General features: G+C 39.7%; 1 protein-coding gene across 1 annotated transcript; it reads right to left on the bottom strand.

The window, feature by feature from the left end:
• Nucleotides 1-1138: 1138 nt before the first annotated feature.
• Nucleotides 1139-15220, bottom strand: LOC106565368 (myosin heavy chain, fast skeletal muscle). Its single transcript, XM_014132388.3, has 41 exons — nucleotides 15174-15220; nucleotides 14726-14785; nucleotides 14193-14405; nucleotides 13860-14003; nucleotides 13614-13770; nucleotides 13494-13521; nucleotides 13198-13318; nucleotides 12995-13087; nucleotides 12844-12907; nucleotides 12658-12756; nucleotides 12428-12531; nucleotides 12002-12140; nucleotides 11704-11822; nucleotides 11445-11594; nucleotides 11099-11269; nucleotides 10701-11013; nucleotides 10258-10328; nucleotides 9860-9947; nucleotides 9621-9738; nucleotides 9362-9485; nucleotides 9108-9244; nucleotides 8761-9016; nucleotides 8419-8661; nucleotides 8149-8325; nucleotides 7903-8048; nucleotides 7723-7813; nucleotides 7221-7610; nucleotides 6991-7117; nucleotides 6786-6904; nucleotides 6482-6678; nucleotides 6216-6399; nucleotides 5964-6129; nucleotides 5730-5854; nucleotides 5316-5624; nucleotides 5021-5224; nucleotides 4803-4928; nucleotides 4427-4597; nucleotides 4228-4332; nucleotides 4032-4127; nucleotides 3099-3233; nucleotides 1139-1255 (listed from the first exon to the last, which is right to left on the bottom strand). The coding sequence occupies exons 1-41, from the start codon at nucleotides 15210-15212 to the stop codon at nucleotides 1235-1237; spliced, it is 5940 nt and encodes a 1979-aa protein (XP_013987863.3). The 5' UTR covers nucleotides 15213-15220; the 3' UTR covers nucleotides 1139-1234.
• Nucleotides 15221-15831: the final 611 nt, after the last annotated feature.

Raw genomic sequence — 15831 nt, 5'->3', positions numbered from 1 at the left:
GCATAAAACTGTCTCGCTCACTCTCTTCAGTGGTGATTTAGCCCCTCCTTGGCAACGGTACTGTAAGTCCACATTTGAGCAAACACATGTTAATTTTTATGTTGTACCTCTTTCATTTTTATATTTTGTCTCAAGTAGATGTATATTAAAACTATCAGTTTAAGTTTTGCAGGTAGCCTACACTCTTTTGCAATACTGGTTTGTGGTAAGTAAATGGATTTATGTTTTGGACAAATTCTTCCCAGTTAATTAATTAAAATGACAAATGACAAAATCAGTGCATGTCCTTGATCGCTGAGTACAGTATGACTAACATTTGGTAAAATGCTTGCATGATTAATTGGTAAAACATCTTATCAAACTATTGTTTTAACATGGCCAAGGAATTGCCATGACACTCTCAGTAGAACAATAGGACGAAGTTGGCAGAGTTAGTTCCTTTCAGAAACACTTATTTGTTGTAGTATCTGCACTTGGCCTCATATAGGCATGCATACTGTATAACACTAAGAATGTGGTGTGGAAGATGAGACTGTAGTGCAAGTTGTGGTATGATGAGAATCTATCAGTGCCTTTCTTCAGTGTCTTTCTTCCTTCCTGTAGTTTTCACCATCAGATAGGTGCAATAGCCACTTCAATGAACCTCATGTGAGCATATTGTCCTGAATGATATGTAGTGCCATTAAAAAAAGGGGGCAGTAAAATACATCTGAAATATCTTTATGTTTTAGAGGAGAAATGACCACCCAGACCTACAGATGATACGTTGACAGAATATTCGTGGAAAAACACAGGAATACCAGTTTTATCAAAGGACTGATATGGACCCCATATTGGCATAGCTCAGCTATACGCTGAAAGGGACACCAGGTGGTCTGTTGTTCACATGCTGTTATACTGTATATGAAAACAAGAAGTAAAAACAATAATAGCTACAGTTTTATTCATTAAATGTCAATACAGCAGCAGGAACAGTGATAATGCATTGACTAATGTAACTGTGTGATGATGTTTCGGAGGAATACGACCTCATCAGGCATGTATTAGTGGTTCAACCAGTGATATCCGAGGAAGAAGGTGGTTGTATGACACAATTCATTTCGATGATAAATTATGAAAACAATTGACAAGGTATGGATATGGTTTGCAGATTTATTTTTGATTCATGAGAACATTTTACCAAAAATCATATTGTATGACCTGTTGATAATGTGTCTCATCTGGACTTCGTCCCTCACTCTTCAGCCACATTCCCCTGGAAAAGAATGTGAAAAGAATAAAAAAACGTCTTGCTTATACTTTACTATAATGGGATTGTTATAGCTTATATATTACCATTTGCTGCATTGCATTGTATTACAGTATACAGTTGAAGTTGGAAGTTTACATACACTTAGGTTGGAGTCATTAAAACTCGTTTTTCAACCACTCCACAAATTTCTTGTTAACAAACTATAGTTTTGGCAAGTCGGTTAGGACATCTACTTTGTGCATGACACAACACATTTTTCCAACAATTGTTTACAGACAGATTATTTCATTTATAATTCACTGTACACCAATTCCAGTGAGTCAGAAGTTTACATACACTAAGTTGACTGTGCCTTTAAACAGCTTGGAACATTCCAGAAAATGATGTCATGGTTTTAGAAGCTTCGGATAGGCTAATTGACATCATTTGAGTCAATTGGAGGTATACCTGTGGATGTATTTCGAGGCCTACCTTCAAACTCAGTGCCTCTTTGCTTGACATCACAGGAAAATCAAAAGAAATCAACCAAGACCTCAGTAAAAAAATGGTAGACCTCCACATGGCTGGTTCATCCTTGGGAGTAATTTCCAAACACCTGAAGGTACCACGTTCATCTGTACAAACAATAGTATGCAAGTATAAACACCATGGGACCACGCAGTACCCATCAGGAAGAAGACAAGTTCTGTCTCCTAGAGATGAACGTACTTTGGTGCGAAAAGTGCATCTCAGTCCCAGAACAACAGCAAAGGACCTTGTGAAGATGCTGGAGGAAACAGGTACAAAAGTATCTATATCCACAGTAAAACAAGTCCTATATCGACATAACCTGAAAGGCCACTCAGCAAGGAAGAAGCCACTGCTCCAAAACCGCCATAAAAAAGCCCAGACTACGGTTTGCAACTGCACACGGAGACAAAGATCATACTTTTTGGAGAAATGTCCTCTGGTCTGATGAAACAAAATAGAACTGTTTGGCCATAATGACCATTGTTATGTTTGGAGGAACAAGGGCGAGGCTTGCATGCCGAAGAACACTATCCCAACTGTGAAGCACGGGGTGGCAGCATCATGTTGTGGGGGTGCTTTGCTACAGGAGGGACTGGTGCACTTCACAAAATAGATGGCATCATGAGGCAGGAAAATTATGTGGATATATTGAAGCAACATCTCAAGACATCAGTCAGGAAGTTAAAACTTGGTCGCAAATGGGTCTTCCAAATGGACAATGACCCAAGCATACTTCCAAAGTTGTGGCAAAATGGCTTAAGGACAACAAAGTCAAGGTATCGGAGTGGCCATAACAAAGACCTGAACTCAAAATTTGTGGGCAGAACTGAAAAAGCATGTGCGAGCAAGGAGGCTTACAAACCTGACTCAGTTACACCAGCACTGTCAGACGGAACGTGCCAAAATTCACCCAACTTATTGTGGGAAGCTTCCGGAAGGCTACCCGAAACGTTTGACCCAGTTAAACAATTTAAAGGCAATGCTACCAAATACTAATTGAGTGTATGTAAACATCTGACCCACTGGGAATGTGATGAAAAAAAATAAAAGCTGAAATAAATCATTCTCTCTGCTATTATTCTGACATTTCAAATTCTTAAAATAAAGTGGTGATCCTAACTGACCTAAGACAGGGATTTTATTTACGAGGATTAAATGTCAGGAATTGTGAAAAACTGAGTTTAAATGTAATTGGCTAAGGTGTATGTAAACTTCCGACTTCAACTGTATATCTTCTCCTTGAAGTGTACTACGGGACTGGCACAATGTAATAAAGATTTTGCAACAAATGCTTGTTTTGTGTGATTCGATTTATAAACGTTAAATGTAATCGTACCTTGCTACCAATTTCACGGCTCTTGGCTCTCAACTTGTTGACCTGGGACTCAGAGATGTCGGCACGCTCCTGAGCTTCCTCCAGTTCATGCTGCACCTTCCTGTACCTGGACAGGTGAATGTTGGACTGCTCCTCCTGTAGGATTGCAAATACACATTTCAACAATGATGCTGCATATTTGGCAAAACATGCAAAGTTCAAACTTCTTATGAATTGTTTACCTTATCATCATCAAAATCTTATAAATAAAGAAGTAATGATCATACCAAAAGTACAACAGAAATCAACTACAGGGTAAAAGGTCTCAGTAAACTTGATTCTTTGACTTTATTCAGGTTTCATATAATTTGGGTTGTATTACATATCCCATTTCATATTGTGCTTCTTTTTTTCTGCAAGCTGTACCTTAGATACGATTTTATATGTACAAAATATATTTCCAATAACCATCATTATTTACTAGGCCTATTTATAATATAATAATATATGCCTTTGAGCAGATGCTTTAATCCAAAGCAATTAACAGTCAATCTATAAATGAAGTTTGTTATTAGGTAATAGACCATGGTGCTTGCAACACAAAGGGTCGTGGGATTGAATCTTCTGGGGCCACATTTTACGTATGGGTGGCCCCAGCAGGTTCAAACCCACAACCCTTCGCGTTGCGAGCGACATGGTCTACCGACTGAGCCACACAGGATCACTACTTTACTTTATCTACAGTCTGCTTTACTTAGTAACAACTTCCTCTGTTACATTATTATTACCTAATAACAAATTTGATTTATTAAGGATTCCTTGAAACAAGTACGTATAAGTACCTAACATATAGTTAGTTATTCATTTGTTTTAATATTTTTAAATAAGTAGCAAAATTCTGTTTTTATTATGTCACCATTACTTTAAAAATCTGTCATTGAGTATCATACTCACAGCATCCTCAGCCGCTCTCTTGTAGGCCTTCATTTTTAACTGAAGCCTGTCCACCAGATCCTGCAGCCTGCTCACATTTTTATTGTCCTCTTCGGTCTGCACAGTTTACAAGAGATTGACATTTGACATTTCCTGTCAAATGGTCCACTGCAGTATACAATATTTGTTTTTTTATTATCAAGATTCATGGTTGTACCTGGTAGGTGAGCTCCTTGACTCTCCTCTCATATTTACGAACACCTTTAATAGCTTCAACTCCACGTTTCTGTTCAGCATCAACTTCACTCTCCAGTTCACGAACCTTACATATAGGAGTTCCATTTTTTATCAGTTAAGGTTTCATATATAATGTAGCTTGCTCTACATCCCTATATGCTATAATGTATAGTCCATACCCTAGCCTCCAGTTTCTGGAGTTGTTTTTTTCCGCCCTTCATGGCCAGGTTCTCAGCCTCATCCAGGCGGTGCTGCAGGTCCTTGACTGTAACCTCCAGGTTCTTCTTCATCCTCTCCAGGTGAGAGCTGGTGTCCTGCTCTTTCTTCAGCTCCTCTGCCATCATGGCAGCCTGGAGTAATATGTTGTATACATTGATTATATGAACACTTCTGCAGTACTTGTAAAGGGTAAAGTATGTAATACTTGCTGATTGGGTATGTAAATGAAATGTCCAAACTATTTTTGCTTTCATTCTAAGATATTGTCATTATTACTCAAGAAACTTCTAATGGATCTGAACAAAATAGATACAGAAGGCAGAAGATGAAACTCACATCAGTGATGGCCTTCTTGGCCTTCTCTTCTGCGTTTCTTGCCTCCTGGACAGTGTCTTCCATTTCACCTTGGACCTGAGTAAGGTCAACCTCCAGCTTCTTCTTAGTGTTGATGAGGCTGGTATTCTGAATGAATGGGGGGCATTTAAACACATGCCAAAACTTGATTGTACTTCTCCCGATTTGTAACTGAGAGAAAGTTAATATTTTATAAGTACCTGAGAGTGCAACAGTCCAACACGCTCACTGGCATCAACCAGCTCCTGCTCGGCCACTTTGCGCCCTCTCTCTGTCTGCTCCAGGGCAGCCCTCAGTTCTTCAATCTCAGCCATCATCAGGTTATTCCTGCGCTCCACCATGGCTACTTGTTCCTTCATGTCATCTGCAACGCGGATGGCGTCGTCAAGTTGCAGTTGGGCATCCTGAGGTTTAGAGGAAAATGTATTCTAACGTCATCTAAAGAGAAAGAACAATTCATTTGGGACTCCATACAAAAATAAAGTATATATATACCTTGAGTGCTCCCTGGACGTTCCTCAGCTGTTTCTGGCTTTCAGCAGCCTGGCGGTTGGCATGGCTCAGCTGAATCTCCATCTCATTGAGGTCTCCCTCCATCTTCTTCTTGACTCGCATAGCATCATTCCTGCTCCTGATCTCAGAGTCCAGAGTGCTCTGCATGGAGTCCATCATTCTCTGGCTGTTCCTCTTGATCTGCTCTGTCTCCTCATCCTTCTCTGCCAGCTTCCTGTCAACTTCACCTTTGATCTGGTTGAGCTCCAGCTGTATACGAAGAATCTTGGATTCCTCATGTTCCAGTGTGCCCTAAATAATAGAATTGAGCTATGACCAATGTAATGTAGGGATCAAGGTATGACATGTATATCATCATGATCACTTTTTTGACATAAAAACTATTGTGGGGTATACCTCTGCTTCCTCTAGCGCAGCCTGGATTTCTGCCTTCTCATTCTCCACTGTCTTCTTTGCCTTATCCAGCTCATGGATGCTCTTCCCAGACTCACCGACCAGTTCAGTCAGGTCAGAGATCTCATCTATTGAAATGAAAAGGGGAGAGAAATTAACAACATTGTAGATTTGTATCCACACAGCATATACCGTGCACTGACATTTTTTGTTGTCGTTATTTTTATTTCCCCATACGTTGCAGGTTCTTGTTCTCTCTCTTCAGTGTCTCCAGGTGGTCCAAAGCTTCTTCATAGGAGTTCTTCATCTTGAACAGCTCAGTGCTTAGAGAGCGAGCCTCTTTCAGAGACCCCTCTAGCTCTGCCTGGCCCTCCTCGTACTTCTGCTTCCACTCGCTCAGAACCTGGAAACACAGTTAAGTAAATTAATACACAAGATTAAATGCATAGATTTTACTGTATTTCATTCACATCTTTGTCAAAACATTACCTTGTCAAAGTTCCTCTGCTTCTTGTCAAGCTGGGCAGCTGAAGCATTAGCTCTCTCCACATCAATCATGAGATCCTCCACTTCACCCAGGAGTCTCTGCTTTGTCTTCTCCAGAGAAGCACACTTGGCGTTTGTTGCTTCAACAGCCTCCTGTGCATCTTGCAGACGCTGGGTAAGCTTTTTCCTGTCAAAAGAAAAAAACTCAGATTTTAGCTGTTGTAGGTACTTTGGTGAGTATGAAGAGTGGTAGAATGTTTTTCAATTACTTGGCATCCTCAAGCTCCTCAGTGCGCTGAATGGCATCAGTTTCATATCTGGATCTCCACTGAGCCACCTCACTGTTGGCCTTGGACAATGCTCGCTGCAGTTCAGCCTTGGCCTCCTGCTCCTCCTCATACTGCTCCCGAAGCAGATCACAGTCATGGCGGGCTGACTGCAGACCATGGGCTAGGGCATTTTTGGCCTAATGGTCAACAGTATGGGGGAAAAAAAGTCTAATTAAGCACTTAAGCCAAATATAACATTTATATGAATCACAAAGATGCAGTATAGTAGAAGATGGCATTGAACCTTCACTTCCTCTTCAATCTGCCTTTTGAGATCCTCAATCTGCTGTGTGAAAGTCTGCTTGGCCCTGGTCAACTGGGAAACAAGAGATTCTTTCTCCTCCATCTGACGACCAAGTTCACCTGATTGAGACAGAGAAAGTTGGAAGTTAGCTTTTTTGGTATTATGGAAAACAAACAGAAATACAAACTTTTCATTTTAAACTCACCATTCTCAGTCAGAAGCCTTGCTCTCTGAACATTTATGTCATTAAGTTGGCGGACATGCTCATCATTCTTTGTCTTCAATTCACTCAGTTGATCCTCAAGGCTTCGGCACATTTTCTCTAGATTACCCTATCAACAATGTTCAACAGGTTATCGAGCAATTTTTCATGCTTTTCGATAAGTGTATTTATAATTTGTTTATATATATTCTGTCAACCACATCATCTCCCACCTTTGCCTTGGCGATAGCTTCCATGTTGCTGGAGAGGTCATCAATCTCCATTTTGTATTCACTCTTCTCCTTCTCCAGCTTCTGCTTGACACGCTGGAGGTTGTCTATTTGTTCTCCTAGTTCTGCCACAGTGTCGGCCTGCTTCCTACGGAGTGCAGCAGCGGTGGCCTCATGCTGCAGGGTGGACTCTTCAAGATCACGACGCAGCTTCTGGAACTCAGCCTCACGCTTCTTACTCATCTCAATCTGGACAGATGTTGCACCTCCAGCTTCTTCAAGCCTTTCACTGATCTCCTCAAGTTCCCTGGAGAGATCAGACCTCTGCTTCTCAACCTTGGCCCGAGCAGCACGTTCAGCCTCAATCTCCTCTTCCAGCTCTTCAATACGGGCCTGAAATATATAATGGATTTAAATGTTTATTTGCTTAAAACATGCAATTCGGAAGATAGTGAATCTATCTCATGAATCTTATTCAGTGTGGTATATTGAACCGACAGTTCACCTGGAGTTCTTTGATTTTCTTCTGAAGCTGAGCACCCAATGCCTGTTCATCTTCAATTTTGCTGAGAAGTTGGCTTGTCTCAAAGTCCTTCCTGTTGAAATAAAATGTATATATTAAAAGATATATCAGGCAATCAGTTCTGAGAGAATGGTTCAACAACTGTTTAGATTTTAAAAGTACTTCTTGATCTTCTCATCAGACTGCTGCTTGTCATTCTCCAGGTCCATCAAGGACTCCAGGGCCAGTTTCAGATCTCCTTCAAGCTTCCTCTTGGCTCGCTCAAGGTCCATGCGGACCTTCTTTTCTTGCTCAAGGGAACCCTCCAACTAGACCACACAAGAACAGTTTCACAATTTTCGGTTAACAATTTATTGTATTTCCTTTGATGGTAATATTAAGCTGTTTTAATGTTGTCACATCTCTTACATCATCAACTTGCTGTTCAAGCTTGGTCTTGGCTTTGGTCAGATTGTTGACTTTGTCTTCCTCAGCCTGGAGATCATCAAGGACTTGCTGGTGCACCTCTTGGAGGGCTTTCTTCTCCTTCGTCAACTTGATAAGGCTCTCATCTTGAGAAGACATCTCCTCTGTCAGGTTTTTAACCTAAATTGAATGATTTAATATCAAATCATCAATGCTCTGTCTTTTACATTTAAAATGAATAAAAAACATCGTGGCTTATAATAAATGGTAAACCTTATTTTCAGTGGCATGTTTCTCCTTTTCCACTTTGGCCAAGGTGAGCTCCAAGTCATCAATGTCTTTCTTCAGCTCAGAGCACTCGTCCTCCAGTTTCCTTTTCTTGGCAGTCAGTTCAGCATTGAGCTCCTCCTCATCCTCCAGCCGCTCAAATGTCTCTTTGAGTTTGGCTTCCATCTGGATCTTACTCTTGATGAGTCCCTCACATCTTTCCTCAGCATCACAGAGAGTGTTCTCTTCCTACAACAGATACAACGTAAATGAAGCAACACTGGAAATCAAAGGCCAATAAAATGACGTGAACAAGAATTGTATTAAACAGGCAATTTATTAACTTACCGCTGCTATCTGTAGCTGCAGATCATTATTTTCCTGCAACAGAGAAACAATTTTCTCCTCAAGCCCTTTTATCTTGGCCAATGCCTTGGCCAGATCCTCCTTCATTTTCTCAAAGTTTTCCTTCATTGCAGCCATCTCTTTTTCAGTTTCTGCTGATTTTAAAAGAGGCTTGATCTTGAAGTACAGCTTCATCCATGGCCAGTGTTTCACATTCATAAATGAGCGGATGTTGTATTGGATGGAGTAAATTGCTTCTCTGTAAATAATAATCATAAAATAAATAGGTTTGGGGGGGATTCTCTTCACTGGCTCAATATAACATGTACTCTTTAAAATAGTGTAGCTACCGTCTCGCCATCATCTTGACAAACTCTTTCCTCATGACGTAACCTCTGCAGAGGGCCTGAGTCATTGTCACCAGAGTAGCCAGTTTCTCATCTCGCATCTCCTCCAGAGTACCCAACAGACCAGCTTTGAAGAACACCTATAGGAATATGTATCTTGATTATATTTATAGAAAATATAGAACTACTATTTTTTTTTTTATTGAGCTCAACGGTTTTTTTTGTGGGAAAAGGGATGGAGCTGTCTATTTCTCTACCTTGGTGTGCCCAAACTTGTACTGACTCTTGTCAACATCTATTGATCCCAGGAGCTTCTCTGAAGCCTTCTTGTTGTCAATAAATTGTCCATCAGGGATGACACTTGCGTTCAATACTCTGTATCTGAAATTATGATTAAGAGAGATATATAAAAAAAAAAAATACAACACCAAATAAATTTGTATTTGATGTGATCATGCCTATGAAAGAAGTACTTGAAAATCTTGTTGGCATTTTCCCTTACTGAACATGAATTACCTCTGCTTGAAGTCACCATATTGGATTCTGCTGGGGAAGCCCTTTCTGCAGATTCTGATGCCTTCCAGTACACCATTACACCTCAGCTGGTGGATGACCAGGAAGTTCTCCATCAGACCTAACGACAAGAAAGTAGAATGTTCTACGACTTTCCTCAAGTTAACCTGTACAATAAAGGAGCCTTATTTTCTCTGAATCTTTATAAACAATTATTCAAATAATTGACAATGAGCCCTGACCTGGTGTCTTTGACTCATTGGGAATCAAACAGCGCACAAAGTGAGGATGGGTACTCCTCAAGTTGGTCATCAGCTTGCCCAAATTCTCCTGTGGGATTGGAAAATGTGTGAGTTGTGAGATTCAATAATAAATAAAGTTATGTTTGACACTTTTACATTTCAAGCCACATTCTGTAAGATGTCCAGTCATTTTAATTAATGAAATATATCTATGGATTTTAAAGAATATCAATTATGAACAACTTAAAGAGATGTTATACAGTACACCTGTTTTACCTTATCATAACCAAAAAATGAAATACAAATGATAATTACCTATTAGCCCCCACAATTTACATTTGACAAAGTAATGCACAGTAGTGCATCATCGTAATAAAGGATAATATACATTTAGATACCCTGAACAGAGCAGACACAGTCTGGAAGGAACCACCCTTCTTCTTCTTGCCTCCTCCTCCTCTTGCTGCATCTGTTTACAAATGTGTAAGGCCAGTTATATTCTTATTCCAATTAGATTTTTACATGATTTCCCTGCCTGAACACTAATATTGACTCACAAATGTACATTATATACAGTGGGTCATTAAATAATACTGTATTGTGTATATATATATATATATATATATATATATATATATATATATATATATATATATATATATGCATATAATCATAATTAAATCCAGTGTACTGAGATTTCCAGTAATACAAATGCCATCAGTTTAACTCAAATGACCACTTCAACCGCAATGCATTTATAATCATAAACTATATAACAAGGGAAGGGGTAGATATAGTCTCATCTTGTAGTATGAGCAATTCTAGATACTATGGGATGTACCGTCTGCTTGTGAAGCTGCTGCTCCTACATACAGCATAGCCAACAGTTTGACTGATGACTTCTGGTACAGTTGCACAACGGAGTCATTCAGGGGGTCCTTGTTCTTGTCCAGCCAGCCTGTGACATTGTAGTCCACAGTACCGGCATAGTGTACCAGGGCAAAGTGGGCCTCAGCCTTGCCTTTCCCAGGTTTAGGCTTCTCAAACGCTTTGGTTTTACCAATATGCTGGTCATACAGCTTGCTCTTGAAGGTAGTGTCTGAAGCCTTGGGGAACATGCACTCCTCTTCAAGGATGGAGAAGATGCCCATTGGCTGTGGGTGACAAGATGTGAAATATTACACTGATAAGCAGACATGTCTGTTATTGTATTGTCTGCTTTCTTAAGATTTCACCTACCTTCTCAATAAGCTCAATGCAGGCAGCCAAGTCCATACCAAAGTCAATGAACGCCCATTCAATTCCCTCTTTCTTGTACTCTTCTTGTTCCAGTACAAACATGTGGTGGTTGAAGAACTGTTGTAGTTTCTCATTGGTGAAGTTGATGCAAAGTTGCTCCAAGCTGTTGTACTAATTTTTAAATACAGAAACGTTGAAAGTCAAGAGTTACCCAACATGACTGCTAGTTCATATTTTGATCAGTAGATATTGTACAGCCATAATATCTACTCTTGGTTAAATTGTTTTCAAGCAGCAGGATAAGCTGAACAGCAACGTGCTGAATTTACGGTATACAAATACTCACATCAAAGATTTCAAATCCAGCGATGTCCAGCACACCAATGAAGAATTGTCTGGACTGCTTTGTGTCTAACATCTCATTGATACGGACGACCATCCACAAGAACATTTTCTCATAGACAGATTTACAGAGGGCCATAGTTGAATTGTTCACCTACAGAAAAAAATGTTTGTTTTTTTATCCTGCATAAAATTCACATTCATTTTACGTTTTGCAAATCTTCCTTGTGTACAATAATTGAAAATAGTCTAAAAGATTCTACCTGTGGTACAGTCTGCCCCTTGGTCACCATCTCATTCCCGACCTTCACTCTGGGGTAGCACAGAGCTTTGAGCAAGTCAGCGGAGTTCAGGCCCATGAGGTAGGAGATTTTATCAGCCTCTGGTTAGGAGAGAAAATGTTATGCTCTTTAAACATTTTTTTTTTGTTGATACATTGTTTAAACCTGTAAGTTAGGCTATATAAATTAGGCTGGAAGAACAGTTGAGTACAGTTGATATGGCAAGAGATAAGGTAGGTTAGTTGTCCATTGAATTTTATAATTTTATTCTGATATTTACCCTCAGTGCCATCAGGCTCAGCCTGCTCCTCACGCTGCTTCTGCTTGAACTTCATTGCCCCATGATGCATCACAGAACCAGTCAGCTTGTAGATGCCAATCTTCTCCTCAGCAGTGAAGCCTAAAATGTCAATGGCCGTCTATGGAGATTTTAAGAAATGTTTGATTAATGTTTTCAGTAACACAATGATACAGATTGTTCAAATGTTCTCTGGAAAAGTTTAATGGAATCTTGATGGAATGCAATGTAACTGACTGTCATGCTTTATTAAAATATAAGCTACGATATCAGTTAACATGTGTTTTCGAAGGCATACAGTCATTATACAAGTTGCTTTTTAATTACTTTTTAGACGTGTTAATGTTTTTTAGAGAAACGTTGGCTTCTAATATTCTGTTATATCATACAATAATTTTTTTTACTTACATCGGTGGCGATGAACTCTTCTGTATCATCAATACTTTTGACAGCGATTTCACCGTGACTGATTATGGGATAGTCATAGGGGTTGGTGGTGATCAGAAGTGCCTCTGGAATACAATAATGAATACAATAATTAGAAAAAAACTATTTCGCACAGTTACTATTACTAATGTATAATGTATTTACTGTTGACCTTATGCATTCCATGTCATATTTCTGTATTCGTCTCTCACCCAGCAATTGTGGCTGGTGTCCAGTCATGAGCTGATAGAAGATGTGGTAGCTTCTCTCAGCAGACAGCTGGAATGTCACTCTAGACTTCTCCAGCAGATCTGAAGCATACGTTTTAGTATGAGCAGGAGTCTTTTACATTTGTCAATCACAACTGGATAAAGATACACTGATCATGAAGCACTTACATGTTTCAATATCAGCAGAGGCCAACTTTCCAGTTGTTCCAAAATGGATTCTGATGAACTTACCCTAAAAGGTTCGTTAGATATCCATCAGTATACAACCCTTCAAAACCAAGAAAGCTCACAAATACAAAAATGCATTTTTTATACTTACAAAGCGTGAGGAGTTGTCATTTCTCACGGTCTTGGCATTACCATAAGCCTCCAGTAGGGGGTTGGCTGCAATGATTTGATCCTCCAGCGACCCCTAGAGATATCATCACATTTAGTCATGTTTTGATGATGCCTTCATACTGGATCTTCGATGCATACAACCCATTTATACTAGATATGTTAGGCTACAGTAATGTTTCTGACCTTTATTTTCCCAGAAGTAGCAGCTGCTGTTTGTTCCTTCTTTCCTCCAGCCACTGCGATTGTCGCAAAGTACTGGATGACACGTTTGGTGTTCACAGTCTTTCCTGCACCGGATTCTCCACTGGGGGTAGACAGAGATTAGTTAAACTCCTATCATTCTTCTTTTCAATAATCTCACTTACTTTAATTTTTTTTACTAAACCTCATTATTACTTACTGAACATCCATCAGTGAGCAAGTTGATTGTGTTTTTTAACCATAATCTTACCCTCATTTACTCATTGATTTGGACTTACGTGATCAGAATTGACTGGTTCTCATGGTCTGAAAAACGGAAAGGCATGTGTGAATAAGTTACAAACATATTGTGCAATTCTATACATTAAGTCATTTTAGTAGCATGGGTATTTGTGTACCAGTGAGCATGAACTGATAGGCATTATCAGAGATGGAGAAGATGTGGGGTGGGGCTTCAATTCTCTTTTTGCCTCTGTAAGCATTCACAACGACAGAGTCGTACACTGGGAGCCACTTGTAGGGGTTCACAGTGACGCAGAACAGCCCAGAGTAGGTCTGTAATAGAGGGGAATAATGTTGGTTAACATTTCAACTCTCCATTGATTCATGTCTTGACCGCTAGATTATCTTTCATTTAAACTCACGTAGATCATCCATGCTGCGTAACGCTCTTTGAGGTTATACAACACTGTGGCCTCATTGAGGTGGGTCATCATGGCCATGTCCTCAATTTTGTCGTACTTTGGAGGGTTCATGGGGTGGATATCATCCTCCTTCACAGTGAGAACCTGTGACAGGAATAACATTTTGTAAATGACTGGTTACTCAAACAATTAGATAATGGTTTTAATTAACTCATATCACAGGTTTGAGCTTAGAAAACAGCATAGCCATCACCGCATTAGAATATGTCAAAATATTTTTCACTGTCATATTTTCCGTCCTACAGAATTCTCACTGTTGTAGACATCTCTTACTTTGTTACACAGTGTTTTGACAGTGGCTTTTCCACCCTCTTTACTCTGGAGAACTCCTTTGAGGTACATCTCTTTGGGCTCAACCACAAAGAAAGCTGTTTTGGCATCAAAGGGAGCGGCCTGGGATGCAATCCTCTCTCTTTCTGGCTTTCGGAGGTAGATGGCCGCCGGGCCAAATGCCGCCATCTCTGCATCGGTGCTCATGATTACCCTCTGCCAAGAAAAGAAAGAGTTATTTTATCTACCATGACAAATGCCAATGCTAATCTTTATCTTCCACAAACAAGAATCTGAATGATTTTTAGATCTTGGTGATAATGTCCCATGTTCTTACTTACACTACATTTCTCTGAAAACCTTTACTGTATGTGATGAACTCTTTATACAATTTTATCAACAAGATCTAGCTTAAGCATCTTCCTTTGACTTATCTTGGTAAAGGCTATATTTTGTATTAAGCAATTGAAGTGCTCCCCAGTCAGTGTTTCCCCATACTAACATTGTACATGCCAGATACAGTTAACACAATGTACCTCTTTTTTTTGCCCAAGTTCGTAGGATATTGCTGGGACCAAGTTGGTAAGATGTTGATACTTGAAAAGAAACAGTTTTGTCAGTTTTCAATACAGTTATTATATATGTATTTTAAAGCACTTGTCTTTCCCTTCTAGCACTGACTTTGCTGATAAATACTTTGCTGGTGGAAAATGTACCTGATACGATTGTGATGTGTTGGTGTCTCACCTAGCTATCTTTAGATGAATGCACTAACTGTAAGTCACTCTGCAAAAGAGTGTCTGCTAAATAACAAAAATGTCAAATGTAAATATACACAATTGAAAATAGTACAAAATGTTGTCATCTGTGACTGCAGGAGTTTTTTCCCATAAGTAAACCAGACAAGAATGTATCTCCAAAGGAGCAAATAAGCATCTCTCTGGCCACTAGTAAATCTTTGTGAGAGCTGTGGCACTTACTCACCTTTGCTGGGTGGCCTTCAGTCAGTCCAAGGGTGGTCATAGATGGCTTCTTTTATAGGGAGATGTGTGTTCACTGAGCAGAAGCAGCCCTCCCTTTTGGGACGTGTACTTTTTCTTTATTTGGTCATGTACGTCTGCCCTTCTCACTTCAGCATCCTTACTTGTCCTGTCACTGTTTATACAGGAACTAATAGTGTTAACAGCGTTGTCTAGAACCTGTGCAACATAAGCAAATTATATTCCTAAATCATTTTGGATACAATTGTAAGCCTGTTTTCTAATGATGCACGTAGTGATGAATGGGATTTGCTAAGAGGGTGTTGTGGAGGATATCTGAAGGTCTTACACGTGTCAAAACTTGTCAAATTGGTGCAGACTGTCATTTGTCTGACCCTCATCTCTAGTGATACGACAGTGTTGAATTGTAATCGTGTTAAAATGTTTGCTAAACATCACAATGGACAGGATAAGGATAGATACCAAAAGGTCTCATCTCAGCTGTGGTTGTTTTGTCTCTCACCGACGTAAGAATGGTGCCACATGTTAAGTGCCGTAACAGCCGGAGGTCTGTTCACTTAAATTGAATAGTTGACGGTATTTGAAAAGATGGGATTGTGCATATCTGACAACAAAATAAGAAGCTTGATTGTTTTTCCAGT

The sequence above is a fragment of the Salmo salar genome, chromosome 12 (assembly GCF_965601325.2).
Source record: "Salmo salar chromosome 12, fSalSal1, whole genome shotgun sequence".
In the NCBI taxonomy this organism is placed as follows: Eukaryota; Metazoa; Chordata; class Actinopteri; order Salmoniformes; family Salmonidae; genus Salmo; species Salmo salar.
The sequence above is the reverse complement of the archived record's forward strand: the minus strand, read 5'-3'. Positions and strand labels throughout refer to the sequence as shown.

Bases quoted from the DNA above. Each gene is read 5' to 3' on its own strand.
- LOC106565368 (XM_014132388.3), bottom strand. From the start codon at position 15,212: ATGACCACCCTTGGACTGACTGAAGGCCACCCAGCAAAG. The intron at 14,406-14,725 runs GTACATTGTGTT...TTTTCTTGGCAG, and splicing joins AACTTGGGCAAAAAAAAGAG to AGGGTAATCATGAGCACCGA. The intron at 5,625-5,729 runs GTATACCCCACA...TCTATTATTTAG, and splicing joins CTGCGCTAGAGGAAGCAGAG to GGCACACTGGAACATGAGGA.